This window comes from Chiloscyllium punctatum, chromosome 5, assembly GCF_047496795.1.
Source record: "Chiloscyllium punctatum isolate Juve2018m chromosome 5, sChiPun1.3, whole genome shotgun sequence".
Lineage (NCBI taxonomy): Eukaryota > Metazoa > Chordata > Chondrichthyes > Orectolobiformes > Hemiscylliidae > Chiloscyllium > Chiloscyllium punctatum.
The window spans coordinates 134,251,947-134,275,349 of NC_092743.1; the positions used below are offsets into that span (position 1 = coordinate 134,251,947).

The window sequence follows — 23,403 nt, forward strand, 5'->3', positions numbered from 1 at the left end:
CCAAAGCTGTGCACAAAAAGAGTGTTGCTGCCCGTAAAGTAAAAGCTGCAAGTTGAACCAAGGTTCAGAGTTACCAAAAGATGTAGTATGGTTTTCACTAGCCCCAGAGTGTGAACAGTCACTTGAGAGAGATGCGGTACTATGAAAACTCCCCTGAAAACACGAGTCTAAAGTGATTAGGACCACGTCCACCTCTTCCTGCATTACTGAAACTCAATTTGCTTTACGTAAAAGGGTTCTCAACCCTCAGGATTAGTAAGTTCTGGAAAGCTACACTGCTATTGATTTGAGAGAAGGTTAAACAATTGATACCTTCAACCCTGCAGTACTTTCGCAGGATGGAGTAGGAACCCGGATGTTTAAGTCCAATTCCTGGACAGGGATGAAACCCAGAATCTGACTCAAATGAGCCACTGGCGATAAATCTTTACTATCATCCTCTTTAGAAGTCCTCAATTGAAAAACTGAAAAAAGTAGTTTTAGATTCTTGCAGCCAATTAACATCTAAATCTCTAAAGATACTCCCCTACATTTAGAATGCAATCTAAGCAATTGCACTGAAGCAAACTAATTATTAAAAGTTAAAGAAATTTAGCTTCACTTATATAGAATTAGCTTAAGAAAAAGCTTCAAAATCTCAAACAGATATTGTTGCCTGAAATTTTTAACTAAAACTTCGAAAAAAATCTTTCATGAAAATCTGTATTCCTGGCTAAATCCACTGGAGATGATAGAATAGCAACAAAGGTGGCTGCATGGTCCTTTGTGTCCTGTCAGTTCTGGAAGAGCAACTCACTTCCCTGGCTTTTCCCCCTCAGGCCACAAACTCTTAGAAAACTATCCAGTTCCCTTTTGAAAGCAGTGATTCAATTTGCCTTTCATACTCCAGGAGTGAATGCCAGATCCCAATCACTGGCAACATAGAAACAAAAACTTGCATTGCCTCTGGCTCTCAACCCTTTAATAGTTGCACAGTTATTCCTAATGCACTGTGTTTCTAATAACTTTGAACAGCTGAGAAAAAAAACAGCTTCTCCAAACTAACCTTGTAACCAAAATCCCAAACCAAGAAATTATTAAAATCTTTGCAACACTAAAGCCTTTATATAATTTGTGAAGCACAGTACTCCGAATTGGACAGTATTGCAGTTGAGGCATGACCACTCACCTGCCTCATTTATCACTTTTCCCTTGATTATATTTATGTTTGCACCTTTCACATATGCAATGTTGTTAATAATCCCCAGGTTCCTCTGCTAATTCCTTCCCTTTAGAATTATATTCTTCACTTAATATTACATTTGTGAAGGAGAAACAGAAATGCATCACTTCAGAGTTATTAGAATTATTCAGAATTAAATTTCATCTGTCATATGTCCACCTATTCCACATCTTTTATGTCCTTTTGAAGTTCATCATTATTGTCAGTTTACAACGCTTTGCATCATCCACACAATCAAAATTTCTGTTTTGTACAAGTTTAGGTCATTAGCACAGATCATGAAAATACAATGTTCTTTGTACAGACTCCAGAGAAATCCTGTGTTTGACATTCCCTTGTAACAATCCTGCAGCATTGAGACAGTGAATGCACCCTCACTTAAAGACTTAAGTCATTTTAGTGGATCCAACAAGGGTGATCCAATGTGCAAGGACTTTGAGACAACAGGTCGAAATTTGAATCAAAAGAATCAAGTTAAACATTTGATTGATCCAATTTTCATGCCCAATACAGGTATGATGTTAGAAACTTTAAAGCCATACTTTTTAAAAAAAGGGAAACGATGGCTCCAGCAGACAAGACTTGTGGTAGTATCAGCTCCCATGATCATGAAATTCAAGAAAAACCCTAATATGCATAATCACAGCGACTTAGAAAATTGACACTTAAAAAAAAGTGCAATAAAATGATTTGTAGCATTCCAGCTGCCTCCCTTTTCTGCTTGGTCATGGACAAATGAGACATTGGAAATAATCCATCAACCTTTCATTGGTATAAGGGGGCAAGACAAGCACAAATCTTGGCTGTCTCAAATGAAGTGTGACAAGCTACAATTCAGGATATGCATCTGCTTAACACATCACCTTAGTTGGGAAAGGGACTTGAAACTTCAGTTTTACCCTGAACCTGTTTACATATGTTATATGCTTTTGAAAATTAGTAGAAGTTGTCCTATGACTTAGAAATCATCTGAAAGCGGTCTAAAGGCTCCAAGAGAGCTGTGCAACTAATGTTAAATGACTACTCCTCAAGTAATAGAAGGACATCTTTCTAGCACCATCCCAACCTGTCCTAAGTTACTGTGCATCTGAAAGTGGAGTTCCTGGCAGTTCAACTATAAACCTTGCAGCTAACAAATAATTCTATAACTTTACAAGACGGCTACCCTGGCTAGAACTGCAACTATCCTGTGAAACTATAGGCCTGCAATGAAAGAGAAAGGTATACATCCAAATTATAAATTAGTTAAAATCACTATTTGAGGGAGACATCCTTAGTTAAAATCTCCAGAGCAAATATGATAAAAATATAAATAATCCTTATTTGTAAACACTCAAAAGCTTTGAAGTGTTTTCAGATTGGAGGACAGTATCCGATTAAATCTAAAAACATGACAGGGTAAATCTAGAGAGATTGTTTTTTTTGTGGGAGAGTCTAGGCACAGGACAACCTTAGAATAAGGGTCACCCTTTAAGACAGAGGCAAGGAGGAATTTCTTCTGAGGGTACTGAAACTGTAGAGTTCTTTACTGCAGTGGGCTGTAGAGGCTGGGTTGTTAAATACAGACAGATTTTTTTTATCACTAAGATCATCAACAGTTATGAGGAAAAGGCAGGATAGTGGATTAGAGGAGGATCAGATCAGCCATGATCTCACTGAATGACAGTAAAACGGACAAAGGTTGTTTTAAAGAGTCAAAGCTAGTTTGAAAGAATTAAAGATTACCGAAATATAGTCTAAGAAAATTACAGTAGTGCCACTTAATGGTCAGGATATGTAGCTGCATGGATGGATTACAAACAAAATACAAACATAAATGCCAAAAATATTTTTAGCGCTGTGATAATTTGCACAAAGATATATTCTACCTTCCAATTCAATGGGATCTGCAAGGAGGTCTTTCCACTCATTTCTGCAAGTCACACTGTAGTCACTCCACTGAACAGTATAGGGTTTTGCTGTCCATGCACAGAATTCAAGGAATTGAAGAGGATTAGACTGAAGAGGAAAGATAATTTAATGTGCTGTCAGACTTTCTGACTAGTGGGGCAAATGGAGTAAGAAAACACTATGCTTGGCAATTTTCTGTATATAGGTTACACTGTACTCAGTAGAGTCAGAACTGGCAAAGGCAAAAGGGGAAGCTATATTTCATGTTTTTGAAGTTCTAGTTTAGCCTTAATATGTTTTCATGCTACTAGAGAGTGGGATTGTCAGAGATAGTTTGCTCTACTTCAGAACCAGATGTGCTTGGTGTTCAAATTTTCAGAGTCTAGCATTTCAAGCTTCAACATTGTGGGCTGAAGGGCCCGTTCTGTGCTGTACTGTTCTATGTTCTATTGCATTGTTGCGATATTGTGAATTCAAGCTGAATTTTTCAGAGCAAATCAATCAGTTTAAATTTGGCCAGCTATTTGTAAAGGCAGACTCATTATCCCAACTTTCACTTAGAGTAGCTTGGCTCATAGTACCATCTGCTTATTATGTATTTTCCAGGCAGAGGCATCACTCGAGCTATCGCACTTCAGCTAGGGGTTCAGGTTAAAGCTGTTATCCAATACATGGTAGAATGGAAGCAACTGCAATATTTGTATAGCATTTACAGTGGTGTCTGTAGCACCCAGAATTCTTTTTATTTTGAAAATGGAATCACAGGCCTGACTGTAAAGCTGTTAAGTAATGCACTATTCAAGTGACAAATAGATCCAGGCTTTCATTTTTAAAAAAAGTTTGGTGCAGAAGCATGCTGAAAATAGAGGAATGGTTACTGTAGTCTAAATCTAGAGGAGTGGTAGATTTATTTAAACCCAGTGGTACTGACGAGTATATTGGCTCACTAGGTCACACAAAAGTCGCACGTCTTCCATGAATAGAGTCTACAGTAATTCGACTGAGTCAGAACCAATTTCACCAGGTATTTTTCAGCTAAATGTGAACGGTATGAAACAAACAGTCACACGATACATGGAATCAAGTTGGAAGACGACACCTCCCAGACCTTTAATGTTTAAATCGTATTAAAACAAAAACTAATGTAAATGATGAAGGTTTAAAATGACCAAATTTGAAACTTAGTTTCCCCACCCCTCAAAAAGAAAGTACTTCCAATTAAAAAGCATCAGCTTTAGGCGTTTACAGCCCCAAATTCATGTGAGGTGAAATCTTTGAAGCGACACGCTATTTGGAACTCCTTCGGGAGGTCCAGAATCGTGTTTATTGTCGATAACAGCGCGTGAACAAAACTGGTCATTAGAAAAAAATACACTCACGCAATGCTGTGGAATAACCACTTCGTTACTTAGATTTCCAGCAGCCACAGTACTTTGCTTTTATTCACATTGTAGATTCAATTTACATGAGTTATATCCTTATAGAAACGGTACTCATTACTACGATCTTGTTTTATTTTTTAAAAATGTGTACAGTTACCATCGACTCAGGTCATGCAATCACAGTAAACTTTACAGTAGAAATGAACAGTTCGGACAGTTCAAAAGGATTGAGCGAACTCGCGTCAAGAAGGAATCGGTTTAATAGTGCTAGTGGGATAGAGATTACTCTTTTCCGAAAGAGCAACACGCCTGTACACGCTTTTTGTCATAATTCAACTACAGCTTATTTTTCCCTGGTCGAAGAGGTTGAACCCCAAGCCTCGTGGCTCGGAGTTAGGGCCACTACCAGGGCGCCGCAAGACCCCTAGCCCAACTAGCAGGAAGCTAACATTAATGAGGGAAACAAGTGTGGAGGTTCCCCCAGCATCAGAATGTTGCTCAGAGTATTCATTGGTTGCTCTCATTTGTAGCTTTTACAATCCGTCGATTCTGTTAAAGGCCATTGATTTCGTGCAAGAATTTCAGTCTTCAGAAAAAAAGGTTATGAAAACAGATTGTGCTTTATATATATCGGCAGCATTCAGTAAGCATTCAGGAAAGATGTTGAAAGCTTTAAATAAGCCTGTATATTTAGATCAACTTTAACGCGAATGCTTGCATTTGAATAATCATCGGACTTTTTGACAAGTCCAAAAGATGCGCGATCTCTCACATGATGCATATCGCTATTTCGATGGGGTGAACGCGACGTTAAAGTAGATAGTCGAGGGTTTTTAGCCTCAGGACTGGAAACCATTCCCGAGAGGCATCAGCAAATCACCGGGAACCGCTTTGAATCACAAGGATCGGGGTTAAAATGAGAATTGTTTTTAAATCAAAGATTAAGAAGCAGTTTCTATTGCATCAGTAAATTAGTGAAGTATACGCTATTTAATAACCACCAGCCTGAATGAGCTTTTAGGGGGGAAAAAAAACCTTGTATCGTTAGCGGGACGCGGATAGTTGCTTTAAAGCGTTTATTTCCCTACTTTTCATTCAATTAACGTATGTGCACTTGTACATTGTTAACGCTACATTCTTAGTGAAATTAGAAAACTTCCGCTACATCTCAATACACCTGGGTCATTAGTACAAGATGTAATTTATTCAACTTAATGAAATACATGCATTTATCCCAGGACAGCGTTTGTGCCTAATACTGTAAACTGTGGGGAAAATAGGTGGTTGTTAAGTGACATTACCAACAGTTAAACGTATTTGGAAATAGATTAAAAAAACTTTCCCAGCTCTTCAAACTCACCCAAAAGTGAGCGTGGCAGTTGACCATCATGGTCCTTTCGATAAGTTCGTCGGGACACTCGAGGAGATGGTGCCCGGACACTACACCTGCGTTGTTGACCAACACCGTCACATCTCCGATCTCTCTCCTCACCAAGTCAGCCGTCCGGTAGACGCTGCCCCTCTTGCTCACGTCGCAAGTGTAAGTGTGCACTCTGGCGCCCAGCTGCCGGACCTTCTCGGCCGTCTCCTCATTGCTCTCCTGGTTGATGTCCCACAGCACCAGGTCGGCGTTCCTCTTGGCGAACTCCAGCGCGAAGAGCCTGCCGAGCCCGCTGCCGGCTCCGGTGATCAGGCACACCTGATCGCACACGCTCTTCTCCTTGGGCTTGATCAGCCATCTCGCCGCGGCCAACACGAAAGCCCAGAGCACTTTGAAAATGACAACGAAGAACTCCGCGACGATATTCATGGCGGGTGCCGGGGAACAGACAGGAGGCCGGGCCGTTACTACGGGGAGGGGTGGGGGGGAAAAGGCGAGGCGAAGCGGCTCGGCCGGCCGAGGTCTGCTCGGAATATGAATATATAAATGTTACCCTTGCTCTCTCGTCCCCTAGTGTCCAATTGCTGTACCAGCCCGGCCCCCAAAACCTCCAGCACAACCTCCTCCCCCTGACTCTGATCATCTTCAATCCGCGTCACTCTTTAAATAAGGAACCTGCTCGGCCCCGGGGCCAAGGACCCCTACCGAGGAGGCCACTTCAGTGCTGTCACCTCCCCCTTTTCAATAACTCCAGGTCCCCTATTCCATCCCTCACTTATTTTTACGAGAGGCGTCGCTTCCAAGGAACAGTGTAAATCATCGGATATTTTTGAAACCCTTCGCTGTTGCCGCGTTGACGCAGGCAGCAACATAGACAGTTTCCAACGGCAGGCTTTAACCGTTCTCCGCGCATGCGTTGCTGCCTTTTCCTCCCCTCAGACGGCAGTGATCATGGCGGAGACGAAGTGAGTGTGTAGTGAAGGTTTTTAAAATCCGAATCCATCCTTAGATAAATCTCAGTTTTTGATGTAGTTTTCTGGCAGGATACCTGCATGTGATGAGCCATGCGCGTATTTTATCAATTATATCTTAAAGATAGTTAGTTTGGACGCAATGTTATGATGCGCCTCGGTTCGGAGTTTTGCACTGAGCCTTGTTGAAGCTTTGACTTATTATAAAAGATTTAAGCAACCTGATCAACTATCAAGATCTTCAAATTAAAAAAATAAACATATTTTGTTGCAACTGGCTTATTTATTTTTAAAAATTGTTTGTTTTGCGTTTTAATTGTCAGGCTGTGGCCTATCAGGGCGAAAATAGTTTTCGATTGCTGCTGCATCAGGATGTAGACGCATTGTTTAACACTTCTATCATATTGAGATAAAATTCAGTTTTGAGACTTATGATAGATTAACTCACCACCTCCATCTGTCTTGTTTTAACCAGAGAGAAGAAAGTGCCATCTGTGCCTGAAAGCCTTTTGAAAAAGCGCCAGGCGTTTGCATTAATGAAGGCCAAGCGCATCAAGCGTTTGTTAATAGAAAAGAAGGTTTGAGAAACATTTGAACCTACTGGACTAACTGTGTTTTCAATTATGATTATGAAGTTAGAAATTTAATTGTTCTGCATACTCACTTAATGGTGGAAACATTTGTGCTGATGTCCTATAACAAGGACTAAATAAAAGCATGATTTGGAGATGCTGGTGTTGGACTAGGGTGTACAAAGTTAAAAATCACACAACACTAGGTTATAGTCCAATAGGTTTAATTGGAAGCACACTAGCTTTCGCAGCGCTGCTCCTTCATCAGGTGGTTGATGAAGGAGCAGCGCTCTGATAGCTAGTGTGCTTCCAATTAAACCTGCTGGACTATAACCTGGTATTGTGATTTTTAACAAAATAAAAGCAAATGTTCTGGGACAAAGTCTGGCATCATCTTTGGAGAGAAAGCAGAGTCAATGTTTTGCATCCAGTGACCCTTCTGTGCTGCTGCCAGACCTGCTGACTTTCTCCAGCAATTTGTGTTTTGTTTCCGATTTCCTGACAGTTCTTGGGTTTTCTCCGTTTAATATCGAAGAATAAATGTCACCATAAATTTAAATGTTCTTTACTCATTGATTATGTTCATCTTCTGTAAAAGTAATCTTTTATTCAGCATCTTCCCAATATAGTAACATACCAAAAGGATTATCTATATTCTTGGTAAATTATATGTACTGCAGCAATTTAGCATCTGAAGATTGCATCCTTGTGGAGGGTTATTTTAACTGCAGTTGTTACGCATTATAAACAAATTGTCCAGTTGCAAAGCCTCCAGCTGTGGGTCACTAGGAAGCAATTGCCCATATGAAGTGGCAGCCAGAATTGGCCACTTGACTCCTTTGGGTTGCTTTGCTATTCAGTAAGTAGACAAACAGAAGGCTGGAAGAACATAACAAGTAAGGCAGCATTAGGAAATGGAGAAGTCACCATTTGCCTGAAGAAAGGTTATGCTCGACACGTTGAATTCTCCACTTCCTGATGCTGCCTGGCTTGTTTAGTTCTATCCTCCTGCTTGTCTATTTTGGATTCCAGCATCTGCAATTTTCTTGTCTCTTGAGATCATGGAGGGACAGGGGGAAGTGGCGGCCCAGTGGTTAGCACAGCTGCCTCATAGTACTAGAGACCTGTGTTCAATTCCAGCGTCGGGTGATTTTGTGGAGTTTGTACATTCTGTCTGTATCTGTGTGGCTTTCTCCCCCAGTCCCTAAATGTGCAGGTTAGTTGGATTGGCCATGCTGAATTGCCCATAATGTCCTGGGGTGTGAAAGCTAGATGGATTACCATGGCAAATGCAAGGATAGGTTGGAAGGTGGTTGGCTGTGGGTCAGGTGTACTTCAGAGGGTCACTGTGGACTCATCTTCCGTAATTACACCGGCACCACTCCCCACCTCTTCCTCCGCTAGATTGATGACTGCATTGGCACCACCTCGTGCTCCCGCGAGGAGGTTGAGCAATTCATCAACTTCACCAACACATTCCACCCTGACCTTAAATTTACCTGGACTATCTCTGACACCTTGCTCCCCTTCCTGGACCTCTCCATCTCCATTAGTGACGACCGACTTGACACTGACATTTTTTTACAAACCCACTGACTCCCATAGCTACCTTGACGTCATGCTATATGGACTGTGGGAGGAAACCGGAGCACCCGGAGGAAACCCACGCAGACACGGGGAGAACGTGCAAACTCCACACAGTCAGTCGCCTGAGGTGGGAATTGAACCCGGGTCTCTGGCGGTGTGAGGCAGCAGTGCTAACCACTGTGCCACCGTGCCGCCCACTACTGGGACCTAAAACTGCACAGTGTTCCAAATGTATTTGACCAGAGCCTTATTTAGGCGCAGTAATATATCCCTAGTTTTGCATTCTAGCCGTCTTAAAATAAATGCTAACATTGCATTTGCCTTCTGAACTTATTATAAACAGTATTAATATGAAAACTTGTATATATTTGCCTTCAATACTTTGAGGGTTAGGTTTTCTGAGGGTTGAGGAAAATGTAATAATGGAATAATTGTTGATCATATTATAGAAGTAAAACAGCCTAAGCCACGTATTTATTACAGTTTTTAAGAAAAGTATATTTTTACTTAAAGATAAATAGAGAGAAGAGAAAACTCATCTACAAGAGGGCTGAAAGTTACCACAAGGAGTACAGACAAATGTACAGACGTGAAATCCGCCTTGCCAGAATGGCACGTAAAGCTAATAATTACTACGTCCCTGCGGAACCCAGGCTAGCTTTTGTGATCCGTATTAGGGGGTAAGTTTAAATGCATACTTAGCTATTTATTGTGGTTATGGGTGAATAAAATTTTTATCAATGTAAAAGTGTGTTATCATTTTTCAAATTATTACAAACAGTAAATAAGCTACTTGTGGAATAAAATTTTCCTTTATCTACCATGCTAATTTCTGTCCATGGTTTCACAGCATCAATGGTGTTAGCCCTAAAATCCGCAAGGTGCTTCAACTCCTACGACTGCGTCAGATCTTCAATGGAGTGTTTGTGAGACTAAATAAAGCTTCAATCAACATGCTCCGTATTGCAGAGCCATACATTGCATGGGGGTATGTGATTAGGAAATAAGCAATGGACAAAATTGAAATTGTGTTTTGGTTTAAAAATGAAATATAGCATGATGTCAATGTAAAACTATGCATGATATTTTCTGAATAGATGCACTTGGTGCTTCGTTATGTTATACGATGCTACAAGCAGTCATATGCATTGTTAGATTACAAATAATACATTTCCATTTTGTTGCTTCTAATTTTCATCCACTTCATTGGAAAGGTTTCTAGTTTTCTGACTACATAATGCACAATTTTCTTTACATTTACAATTAAAATAGTTTCTTCAAGGTTAACATTATACATGTTCACCACCGAGTACTTTGGCAATCATTATGCCATGTGCTATTCATTGGTCTCTGCGATCAAACAGCTGAGTCTGACTGTTTACCAACCAAATTTTCACAAATGTGCTGAATAAGTAAGGAACCACGCTGTTTTATTCGGTCTCCTCTTGCTATGGTGCTGAAATTGTTGGTTTGTGTCACGGGTGTCAGTCTTGACTCAAAAGTAATACCATTGATTCTGAATCAGAGCGTTGTGGATTCGATCGCAATTGTGATATAAACACATCATCCATTCTTGGATTATAATTCTGTTTTTAAAATGAACAGTAGTATAGATGCACCTTGATAGGATGGAAATTTATAAAGGAAACGTACTTGAGATTAAAACATAATTTCCAAGTGTGGTGATGCATCCAGCCCCCCTAGGTCCAACCATGCTGGTGGACTCTACATACTGTCCCTCTATTAACACTTGAATATGGATGGGACCCCAGAAGTGGGCAGGCATACAGATACAATAGTGAAGCAGTTTCGGACACTCTGAATTTTTAAAAAGTGTTGGTAAATTTTTGTTCTGACTTGCTCTTTCTTTCTTTTTCTCACATTAATTTTCTTACCTCATCCTCCTGCAGCAAAAATCTATGTAGCATGCTGATCTGTTGGGGAGAATCTGATTGTGCTAGAACAGAAATTCAATTGAAAAACAATGAACAAGAGAAAATAGATCATATATAAAAATATAATTTGAACAGTTGCTATGCTTTATAGCATACAGTTGTATTGAAGTGGCACCTCTGAAACACTCCTCAAATCTGATGAGAATTTTGGTCAATTTGTGATCAGCAAAGGTTTGAATATGTCAATGTTAACTAATCACAAAACTATGTTTGTGTTGATTGAGACCATCAGTGCTTTGTAGATCCATTAGTATATGGATTTGGAATTTAACTCTGGGGGAGGCATGTCTTGTGATATTAACATTTTTAAATAAACCTTGTTGCTTGTATTAATTTTATAGATATCCAAATTTGAAATCTGTCCGTGAATTGATCTATAAACGTGGCTTTGGGAAGATTAAACAACGGCGCATTGCTCTCACTGACAACTCATTAATTGAAAAGAAGCTGGGTAATATTATTTAAACTTGTCAGTACCAGTTTAGCTTGATATTATGTATGCTCGAATTTTATGCAAGCAATTTTTGTTATTGTAGCTTTTCATCTTTCTGGTATTCTTACCACTAGACTAACTCATGATATTTCCAACTACGGGTAATTTTCAGAATGCTGTTTGCTAACATTACTAAGTTAAGATAGTGACTACACTTCAGAGCACTTTGAGATGTGTGCTTCTGAAAAAAGCACTTTCTTATTGTCCCACATGAACTTGCCCTAAATGCCATCAGCATGTACTGCTGTTCCTTTTTCCTTTATGCTTCTCTAGCTCGTTTGATGCAACTTGTTTTTTTTTCAACTACCTTTTACAGTCATAAGTTTCCATTCTTGCCACTCTGAGTATTTTTAAATTTACTTGAGGGTCCATGTATCATTGGCAAGATCAGCATTTATTATCTATCTTAATTGCCCTTGAGAAAGTGGTGAGATATTTGAATATAATTGAGTGACCTGCTTAGCCAGTTCAGAAGGCTGTAGCTCACATTGCAGAGGGCCTAGAATAATAAAGATGGCAGATCATCCTTTTGAAAGGATATTGATGAACATGTTGGGAGTTTCATCACAATCTGCTGTTTAATGGTCACCATTGCTAGTTTTTTAAAATTCCAGATAAAAATAATTGAATTTAAATTCCTCAGGGTACATGTGATTGGATTTGAACATGTTTCTGGATCATTATTCTGGGCTTCTGGATTACTAATCCAGTAACATAAACATTTTTCATGGAAAGAAGTTTCATGGTCTCCATCACAGGCCAGTTCTTGGTTTTGTAATACCAAACATTATCATCAGAACACCATAACAACTTACATGGTGTATTAATATAAATGTCCTGTGCTTAGTGTTTATTTAAAGCAAAATTAGAGGTCGAGTTACTTAAGGTGATATCATTGCAAATGGCCAAATGCTTGGTCAAAAAGTTGATTTTTAAGCAGCACCTCAAAGGAAGTCAGAGAGGTTTAGGAAAGGAAATCCAGAGCTGAGGACTAGGCAGCTGAAGGCATGGCCATTAGTGATGAAACTTCTATAATCAAGAATGCTGAAGAGGGCAGAATCCGGAGGGAGAAAGTGAGGGCTGCCAATGCCGGATATGAGCAGAATCAGTTGTCTCAGATATCATAGGTGATGTGGAGCAGTGCTGAAGAAGACCAGAGATATGGAGGGGTGAGGGTACAAAGGCTTTTGAACAAAAACAAGAAGAATAAAATCCAGTCTTTGTTGACTGAACCACAGTCCAAAGATGTGCAGGCCAGGTGAATTGGCTATGCTAAATTGCCCATAGTGTTAGGTAAGGGGTAAATGTAGATGTAGGGGTATGGGTGGGTTACGCTTCAGCGGGGCGGTGTGGACTTGTTGGGCCGAAGGGCCTGTTTCCACACTGTAAGTAATCTAATCTAATCTAATCTAATCTAATCTAATGACTGTAGCATGCATATTTGATGGATAAACAGAGTAAAGGTAAGACATAACACTTCACAGACTAGCCAGGAAAATGTTGGGATAGTCATGGAACTGTTTTTCTTTGCAAGATGATTAAAAACCGCATTAAGTCCAGTGTAATTGACTGGCCAGCCGACTGGTAGTTTACCACACGCTTCTTCTTGGGAAAAAGCCTGTTACTAGTTCTTCTAACTAAAAGTAGTTGTCAACTTTAGATGATCTTACTTGAATTGTCAGTTAATAATTGAACAGTCCAAGGTTGCAGTAAAGGAACAGAAATCATATTGAACTGCTAACTATATTGGAATAAAGTCAGACACCATTTTAATGATCGTTTGATAAACAGACAGGGCTGTCCATTGCAAGGTTGGGTGGTTTGCCTTCCAGAGTTATCTGGTTTGTGTGCTGCCTATAGTTTTGTCTTGGGGTGCAGGAACATCCGTAGTGCTGGTAGCAAGGGAATTGCATGATTTCAACCTAGCAATAATGGTTGTTTTGCATACGGATATCGTCCGTAGTCCATGACTGATCTGATGGTGGCTCAAACTCCACTTGCTTGACTCCAATATCAAAAATCTGTTATACAGCCTTGAAATACATTTACTGACCCAGCCTCCAATCTTCCTCTGAAAGAGCATTCCAAAGATTAGTGACTCAAAGAAGAAATTCCTAATCTTTTTTCACAAATGCCAATCTTATTTATGTTAAAACTGGGCACCCTAGTTATTAGGTCCCCCACAAGGGGAAATATCTTCTTGGCATTTGAAATCAAAATACAGCATGTGTTGGAGAAACTCACCAGGTCTGACAGCATCTCCGGTGAGAGAAACAGTGTTTTGAATCTAGTATGATTCATCTTCATGATCTTGAGCAACTATGCTGTCAAGCCTCTTTAATGTTTTAATAAGATGTTTCTCATTCTTAACACAAATGAGAATATGCCCAGCCTATGCAATTTTTGTTCATTAGGTAACACCTTTGTTCCAGAAATCAGCCTGGTGAAGCTTCTTTGAATGACTTTTATTACAATTATCAGCCTTCATTAAGTAAGAAAACTAAAACTATACACAGTATACACAGTACTCTAGCTGTGGTTTTACCAATGCCTTCTACCATTCTTGCAAGACTTTTGTATTTTTGCAATCAAATGTAGTAGGTTTCAAGCCAATAAGAAAAGAAAATTGATAGAGTGGAACTTGGGAAATATTACATTAAAAATTTGGTATAGGACATGTACAGACAGAAACTTGTTTGCTGAGATGCGAATGGTGAAATAATGAACAGCCGCTGCAACGATGAAAGCAAAAAGAAACAAACTCTCACCTGCAAAGAAAGGGACTAGGATTAAGGCTCTAAATTGTTGTCATGAAGACCGCAGAACACCTAACCAAACAAATGTAAATGCTGTTGCTTAAGCTTATTGTGAATTTTGTTGGAACACTGCAGGAGACCAAGGGTATGAGGGTCAGCATGAATGGAATATATAACATTAAAAGGAAGCCTGGTGACATGCTTGCAGACTTAACATTTGAATTAGAAACAGAAGTAAGCCATTTGGCCCCTTTTTAGCCTTATCTGCTATTTATTAGTGTGGTTGAACTGTTTGTCTTTTAAATTCCAATTTTCCATTCCCTTAGGTAACAAATAGCACATTTCACCTTAAGATATTCAATGAGCCCACCTTGTAAGGGAGTTCCAAAGTGTCTCAAACTTGTGTAAGAAAAATTGTCTTCACATCTCTGTGCTATAAAAGGGCAATCCCAGTTTGTAAACAGTGCCTGTAGTTCCAGGCTTATTTACAAGAGGAAAAATTCTTTCTGTATTCACATTGTCAATAACATTGAAGAGCTTAAATACTTCAGTCAACTCACCCATCTTCTAAAAGCCAGTGGAACCAATCCCAGACTGTTCAACCTATCTTCATAAGACAAACTGCTCATTCAAGATTCTTGTGAACACTTGAGCCACATCTCCTTCACTTACATATTTCTTTCTTAAAAGAAACAAACTGACACTATATTTAGTCAACCAATCTGCATTTTCTGTGTTGTGAATAGGGAGGCAGTGGAAAAATGGATTATTATGATTGGATTTATTTGATTCTTAAGTGTGACATATTGTAAATTATGTGTACTTGTATTTTTAAAAATATGATTATTGTCAACTTATTGTCTTAGATAAAGTGTTATTTTAAAAGGTAGAAGAATGGTATTCAGAGAGCTGGTGCAGACCTGAGTGTATTTGTGCATTGTAATAGTTCTGTGATTCTTTGAGGTAAGAAGAAGAAAATTTGAATCTACAAGAGAACTGAATTGCTGTAAGAAGTGCAGATGTGTAGGGTTACAGATGTGTAAGGTTAATATTGAGCTAGTAAGATGCAGGTATTCTCCTGCATAAGGAATGATATTCAAATTTAAAATATTAGTCCCTTTTTAAGGGGTGTGATCCATTTTGTCCATTCATGTGACAAAGGAGCTAATCACCTGTTCCTCCATTCCTGGATAGAATCAACTAGGTGTAGACGGCAGACAACAGATTCCTGTAGTACAATTCTCTTAATTATGTAATTAAATAAAATTGTATGCAAATTATTATTGATTTATTTACATTTCAGGAAAATATGGCATCATTTGTATTGAAGATCTGATCCATGAGATCTATACAGTAGGAAAGAACTTCAAAATGGCCAACAATTTCCTGTGGCCCTTCAAGCTATCTTCACCACGTGGTGGCATGAACAAAAAGACGACACACTTTGTCGAAGGTGGTGATGCTGGTAACAGAGAAGACCAAATCAACAGGATGATCAGAAAAATGAACTAAAAGTAAGCTGTGCTTTTTTTAGGGGCTATATGACTGGAGTATTAAAGATGCTTCAGCAAGAATTGCAAATCTAATATTTACACAAATAGGCACATTATTCTGGTCAAAAATAAAACTTGATGTGGATCGATTATTGCTATATTACATGATGGATGAAGAAATTCAAATGCATATATTTTCTGACGAACTCTGCACAGCAGGACTGCATGTCTACAGCTATGCCCTGAAAAAGTTTGAATTAGTGTACATGGGCTAAGTAAAATGTGTTGAAAGCTAAATGAATGTATGACTTTCAATTTGAAATATTGTTAAAGCGAGTGTTGGTTTTATATGATTAAAAGAAATGCACAATAAAAGCTAAGCTAGCTGTGTTAGGTGGCATCTTTTAATATATCATTCAAAGCTCTGGGAATAGATGCAAAGTTGGTGTGGTAGAGAATGGGAAGGGATTATTCTGTATCTGGCTGTAATTCTCATTGTCTGGGTTGAATCTTTGGCTAGCTTACTAACATGTTTTTTGAGTTAGTTTAGAGATGAGGGAGGAACTTGTTTTCTCCTAAGTGTAACAACAGCAGCAACATTGCTAGAGTTGTCATATTGTATCCTACCTACCAACTTCCAGGGTAGGTGGTTGTTAGCGAGCCTGGAGGGAAATGAGCAGTCTCAGCTAATTGAAAGCTATCTTTATAACATTTATTCCATAAGAATTTTCAATACTTGCTTGACCAAGAGTTAATGGCAATGTAAACCCTATTTTGCAATTTTTGTAACCACATGGAATTGTATGTTCTGGTTCAGTTGAATGTCAGAGAATCTGGTACAAAATGAATAATTGAAGAATGTCATTGTTAGCAAAATACTTTGCGCAGGTGATGCCTGTGAAGCAATGTTTAAAATAATATAGTAAGGTTCTTTTTCTAGCTAAACTGATCTTTTGTAACTTTATTCTTCTGTTAGAGAATGTGTACAGTTTTGATTTATTCCTGTGGTGATTTTAAATCAAATTGCAGTGTCTATGCTGTGAACCTTTCAGCTCAGTGAGCAAACCTATATTCAGTTTCTATGTCCTCGAGCTAATGATATATTGAAGTTAGTGAGTATTGAGATTTCGTGTTCCTGGATGTGAAATAATGAGTATTAATACATTTGCAGAAGATATGTATTCAAAGTCTTCAAACAAGTTAGAATGATACATGAAATAGTTTGAATAGCACAGAGGTGGAGAAAATATTTGAGATTTAATGGCATCCTAAAGGGCAAAGGCAGCTTATTCTAGTTAATGTTTTCCTTTGTGAAAGAAGTTGGAGTCTTTGGAGGAAAAGAAGGAAATAAGGAAAAAAATTGATTATTTCTGACAAAAGGGATTTCTAGATCATTGCCAGATAGAATGCAATCTACTTTCTGTCCAAAAGCCCAAGAAATGTTTTTTTTTATTCTAACTTTTTTTTTCTTTTTCTCTTCTAGGTAAACAACAGTTGTGAAATTACCATTGTATTCTGTTAAATAAAAAAATTATTTACACAGTAATCTTTTGTCTTGGACTTTGTTTGCTTTTACAGCAGATTTAAATTTAAATCGATATGTCTGATTCCTTTACAATTTAAACCACAGCTCAAATTGAGACTATGGAATATGAAATTACAAAGATTCTGACTTTGTAATTGGCATAAAAAGATCTGTTGAAATACGTTGTAATGGATTGAGAGAAAATTAAAATTTAACATTTTCTTCAAGTTTAAATTCATACTTTAGCTGTACTCCCTTATAGAACCCAATAACTTTATATTTTGAAATGAAGAACATTACTATCAAACGTTTTAGCCTGTACATTGGTGTGAATTAGTCAGAAGACTGATCTGTGTTGATTGAGACTATGACTAATTCTATACTTTTCCTTGAGATTAATTTATTGTGCTGAAGAATTTTGTTATGGGATTTCTTAACTTCTTAAGGTTTGGTTTTATGCCTTGCTTAGTTTTTACAAAATTGCAATATTCTGAACAATGGAATTGTCCTATAATTAGCATAAAGTAGCATATGAATTGATTGGATCACTGTGTGCATTGGTTGTTTGTTTGACAACAAGTTGGTCCAAGTGAACATCTTTTGGATTTCACTGAATCCCGAGGAGTACATAAACTAAATGTTCATGGTTATATTACAATTAACTTGAGTTTTACTGCCAAATAAATTCCGCCTTCTCTTAAATTCTTAGTGGGTGAACAGTTAGGCACGCCTGTGGACCCGAATAGATTATTATGGCCAAGTGGAGCTCTAAGGGACTTCTAAATATTGAAGCAGTGTGTTTTCGTACTGAATGCTGAAAGGATGTATTACCCAATAGCTTGTTTTTCTTAATTTATTTTCTAAAAGTATTTTGGATGGTTATTTTGTTTTTTTAAAGAAATTTATTTTCTTGATATAACTTTAATTTTGCTGCATATATTTTCTGTGATATGGCAAGCTGTTTTTAATGTAACGTTGGCTCTAAGAATGAATGAACTTCTCTATAAAGCCATTCCTAAGTAGGATTGGATTGCGTAAACTGAAGCAGAACAAGGGAATCAAAATGATTAGGAAAGCTGTGTAGTGATTTAATCTACAGGTGATGCAATTTTTAAGAATACTTCATGTTCTATAAATAATTTATACACTGTATATCAGAATTGTTGCTGCAGTGGGTTAAATCAGTGTCTTTATTAATCTCCTTACTTCTGTTTTTTCAGGTACTGTTTCTGTAGCTAAAATTCATTCTTTTGTGTTTCAGCACTTAGTTTTTAACCTTGCCCTTTTCCAAAGCATTGGTTATACTATCATTAGTGTGCTGTGTGTGCAGACCAGCCTTTGTTAGAAGACCATTGCAATCAATTGACATGGTGTTAACTATCTGCATTGAGAAAAGAAGGTTAAGAAAAATCTTACTGAGCAAAGTGGTACGGTTTCTTTACATAGTTGTTGAGCGTATGAAAGACATATAGTGTATAAACGTCTAAAGTAGATGAAAAAAAAATAGTATGGAAATAGGTCAGGGAAGATGAACTGGATTAACCAATTACTGCTGCAAATACATAAATCAATGCATGCTTTCACTTTAGATATTAAACGTGAAGTAATCTTGCATATAAATATTTCCAGTAATATTGCTGTAATAATTTGAGTACTTGTGGCTGGAATTTGGCCCCCACTGTAGAATTATCAGAGGCAGATTGGAGAAAAATAAACAGTTTATGCGTGCTGGTTGTTTGGCTCCATCTGTCTCTAAACTAGAGGCCAAAGCCTTCCCTTAAGTCAGTTTGAGTGACAAAGACAATAGTCAGGAGGCTATTACTCTAGACAGACTTAGAAGCTGTGTCTGCTTACCATTCTGGTGGAGGAGCAGTCTCAATGCTTGTGGAAGATTTCCCGTATAAGGGATGACTTTGGCAATATGCATAGATATTTTCTGTAATCAATCTGAAAAGTTTACAGTAGACCTCTGGAGCAGGTGTGACTTGATCCCCAGGTTATTTGGCTTAGAGATAAGGACACTGCCACTATACCACAAGAGCCCAAAATATGTAAACAGAGGAACCTCAATTATCCCAACAAGATGAACGGGCACTATTTCGTTCGGTTGATTGATAATTCGAATAATCGATTTTACCTTCAACAAGGGAAGCCACACTGATCTAACGCTGTGCTCTACCAGAGGATTTGTTTAAATCTATAATTTTAATGTATTGAGCGCAAGAGGACACAGATTTCACATGATGAACAAAATAAAGCAATGGTAACACAAGAAAACTTTTTAAAAATTCAGCAGTGGTTAGCATTTGACAAGGAGTGGTGAAGATAATATTAAATAAAGTCCCTAACAGCTTCTCCGATCGCAACAGCATTTGTCAGTTTCCAGGAACTCAGTCTTGTGAAAGAAAGACAGAAGCACCGCCTCACACATACATTTATATTCTCGGCCATTTTTTTTCATGATTGGCCCAGTAAAGTGATGGGAATGCTGTAAAACACTCAATTTTGCAAAGGGCAAAATACCCAGTTTTTTAATGCTTGAGCTGCTTGTGTTTCTTTGTTTTTGCCAGCGTTTTCACATCTCCTTCAGTTCAGCTAAGTCGAGTACACTTGCCTCTTTGATGTAACATTTTTGCGGGACCTTTGAATATTCTTCGGATAATCTGAAATTTGGATAATCAAGGTTCTTCTGAAGATATTTTCTCATCAGCAGCTGTTATTACACACCTCTGGAGCAAGTGGCATTTAAACCTAGGTCTTTTGGCTCGGGGGTGGAGATACTACTATTGCACCACAAGAGCCTCAAGGCAATAAATAATTTTTTCTGAACTTTTTATTTAATTTTTTTTTAAGCAACCTGTGCAGAGATGTTATTTCATACGTCTGGAGCAGGTGTGACTTGAACCCAGGTCTTCTGGTTCAGGGGAAAGACACTACCACTGTGCCTCAAGAACCCGATTAAATGAATTGAATTTTAATTCCACCACCAGCTCTCATGGAATTTGAACTGCTGATTCTCTACATTTGAGAGTTGAAGGATTATAACTCTTAAATAATCCCTGAGGCAAAACATATGTAATCTGTTTCTTTAAATGAATTTCAGCTGTGATTTTGTAGGACATTTTAATGTAGATTTAAATTGTGGATAAATCATTTCACCACAAATTTAAATCATTCTTTGAATCTGATTATATTCATAGTCACAGGGGTCTGTTGTGCAGAAAAAGGTCCTTTGGCCGATCAAGTCTGCGCTGGTCAAAAACACGCATCTAACTGTTCTAATTTCCACATTCCCACATTCCAGCACATTATCCATAGCCATGTTTGTGTTAGCATCTATCAGGTGCATATTTTTTTAAAAATGCACATCTAAATAAGTCTTAAATTTTGAGGGTTTCTGCCCGAGTCCCAGACTCCCACCAAGTTCCCCTCACATCTCCTGTACACCTCGTGCCCCTTAAATCTGTGTGCTTGGTAATTAATCCCTTCACCAAGGTGAAAAGTTACTTACTGATATATGCCCTTCATAATTTTATTATTAGAAATTGCTGTGATATTTGCATTGATTACCTCTAAATGTATTTTTAATTTTCAAATTCTCTTCTGATAGAAATTGCAGATTTTGCATATGGTACAGTTTAGTTCATGTAAACAAAACTAAAATGTAAAACTGAAACATATGTATGATTGAAGAAATTTCTTAAACAGGATATGTTAATAGATAAGAAAACTGGAATGACTGAACCCATCTATTCGATCATAAATCTGCTTTTGCATCATTGTGAGCCTGAGATACAGTGCAAAGAAACAAGAGGAAATGCAACTTTGTTTCCTTCTAGTGTTTTTAAGCTATGAAGACATTTCTTTTGTGTCTCTGTGTAGTTTTCAGTTCCTGTTCTGTTATCATCATCAGGGTGGCATGGTGGCTCAGTAGTTAGTACTGCTGCCTCACAGTGCCAGAGACCCAGGTTTGATTCTTGCCTTGGGTAACTGACTGTAGAGTTTGCACATTCTCCCTGTGTCTGCGTGGGTTTCCCTCAGGTGCTCCGGTTTCCTCCCACAATCCAAAGATGTGCGGGTTAGGTGAGTTGGTCTTGCTAAATTATCCGTAGTCAGGGGTGAACATTGGGAATAGGTCTGAGAGGGTGACTCTTCGGAGGGTCGGCATGGACTTGTTGGGCCACAGGGCCTGTTTCCATACTGTAGGGAATTTAATTAATCAGTTTGAAGATGCTGAGTATTTAAAAGAAAAACATAGAATTCCTACAGTGTGAAAGTAGGCCATTTAGCCCATCAAGTCCACACCACCCCTCAGAAGAGCATTCCACCTAGACTTCTCCCCCCACCCAACCATCTATCCCTGTATCTGCATTATCCATGGTTAATTGACCTAGTCACCACATCCCTGAACACTACGGGCAATTTAGCATAGCCAATCCAGCTAACCTATACATGTTTTGATTGTGAGTGGAAACTCCACACAGTCTCTCAGGCTGGATTTGAACTGGGTTGCTGGCGCTGTGAGGCAGCAGTGCTCGCCACTTTGCTGCCCACTAATGTTATTTTTAAAATTGCCTCTCGGCACATACTCATTTGGGACTGAGGTAACATAATTTTGCAGCTACCACTGCAGGTTTGCCTGAGTTTCCACACTTAGCATGACCTAACTCTGTTCAGATTGACTGTTGCATACATATGACAAGCATTCAGTTTGTCTAATTTGAAACTATCAGTCCAGAACGTCAGCTTATGGTAAGCATCCTTTTAAATGGATTATCTATTCTGCCAGTGGAAGTGGTCAACAACTTTGATGTAACTGGAGATTCCGATTTTAAAAAACGGATGCTGGAAATCAGTAACGAACATGAATTGCTGGGTAAACTCAGCAGGTCTGGCAACATTTGTGGTCAGCAAGCAAAGTTAATGTTTCATGTCTCGTGATCCTTCTTCAGAACTGAGATTTAAGTTGTCTGAATTTGATTTCAGAATCAAGGCAGATGGAAGCAAGATATCTTTTATGGTGTGGTTTTCAAAAAAAGGCAAGTGGTGAAAATGTATAGGAAGAGGATTCTGGAAATTAAGATCCTGGCTGCTGAAGTCATGGCTATCCATTATGATGTGGTTTACAAACAAACCTGAAGTTTGTAGGGCTGCTGAAGACTGCAGCAAAAGGGAGAGGGGAACCAATGAATTTAAAATTTAAAAAAAGGTTTTTTCCTTCTGAGCTAAAGTAAGACACTGAACCTAGGGACAACAAGTGAACAGTGATGTAATTAAGGATAATGGAAGCAGAGTTCCAGATGAAAATTGAAGACTGACCAAAAGTGTTTATTCAAACGTTCTCTAGTTGTAACTTCGGGATGTTGTGGAAGGTTGTGTTTAAAGTATTTTACTATTTGGGCTTCATTCAGTGCATTTAATCTTTTTTGCTGTAGTCTATTAAAGTGTATCACTGCACCTCAATTGAATCACCTGTACCACTCAGATCTTTGGGCTTCTTGGGGAGAAAAAGGCCAATTTCCTACATGTCTCTTTTCCTATTACTACTGCAATGTATTGGCCCTGTACTGTAGAAGTACATTTTAAACAGCAAGAAAATATGGGTAGGGGGCAGGAAAATGTGGGAATGGAGGTGGCAGTGGGAGAAAAAGCACTTTCCCTATCCTCCAGTTTGGAATGAGGATCATGATGTTATTTAATGCTTTATGGGCAGATGATGACCCAGTCATATTATTGCAAGATGATTAATCAAGAAACGTATGCAACGTAGTGGGCACATGGATTCAAACCCTAACACATCAGGTAGTAGAATTTGAATTCAATAAATATTTGGAATTAACAATCATGAAACCTTTGCTAACTGCTGGAAAAGCAATTAATTAACATCCTTTAGGGAAAGATATCTGCCTGGTATGGCCTACGTGTGACACCTATAGCAATGTGGCTGACTGTCAATAGCGAATTAAATAGCAAGCAGTTGTATCAACACAACAAAGTCTCAGCAAAGGAATTAAACTGGACTGACTACATGACATCAACCTACGCACTGGAAATGATATTGCAGGGTTAACATGACTTTTTTTTGCTAAAGTCCTCTTTATTAATATCTGGGGGGGCTAGTCCAAAATTGGGACAAGACTAGTCAATCAACAGCCTGATAGCCATACTCTCAGTTG

General features: G+C 38.5%; 2 protein-coding genes across 2 annotated transcripts in view; one reads left to right on the plus strand and one right to left on the minus strand.

The window, feature by feature from the left end:
• The window catches only part of LOC140477459 (retinol dehydrogenase 10-like), a 62,930-nt gene extending 56,251 nt beyond the window's left edge, over positions 1–6,679 (minus strand). Inside the window, exon 1 of the mRNA XM_072571391.1 lies at positions 5,855–6,679. Coding sequence (XP_072427492.1) covers positions 5,855–6,304 — 450 coding nt within the window. The 5' untranslated portion in view covers positions 6,305–6,679. The remainder of the gene's footprint in view (positions 1–5,854) is intronic.
• Positions 6,680–6,771: 92 nt separating this feature from the next.
• rpl7 (ribosomal protein L7) lies at positions 6,772–17,248 on the plus strand. Its single transcript, XM_072571392.1, is given in 8 exon segments — positions 6,772–6,807; positions 6,809–6,840; positions 7,322–7,424; positions 9,519–9,685; positions 9,856–9,993; positions 11,302–11,411; positions 15,513–15,723; positions 17,186–17,248. Coding segments are annotated over 7 exon segments (780 nt in total). The 5' UTR covers positions 6,772–6,786; the 3' UTR covers positions 15,722–15,723; positions 17,186–17,248.
• Positions 17,249–23,403: the final 6,155 nt, after the last annotated feature.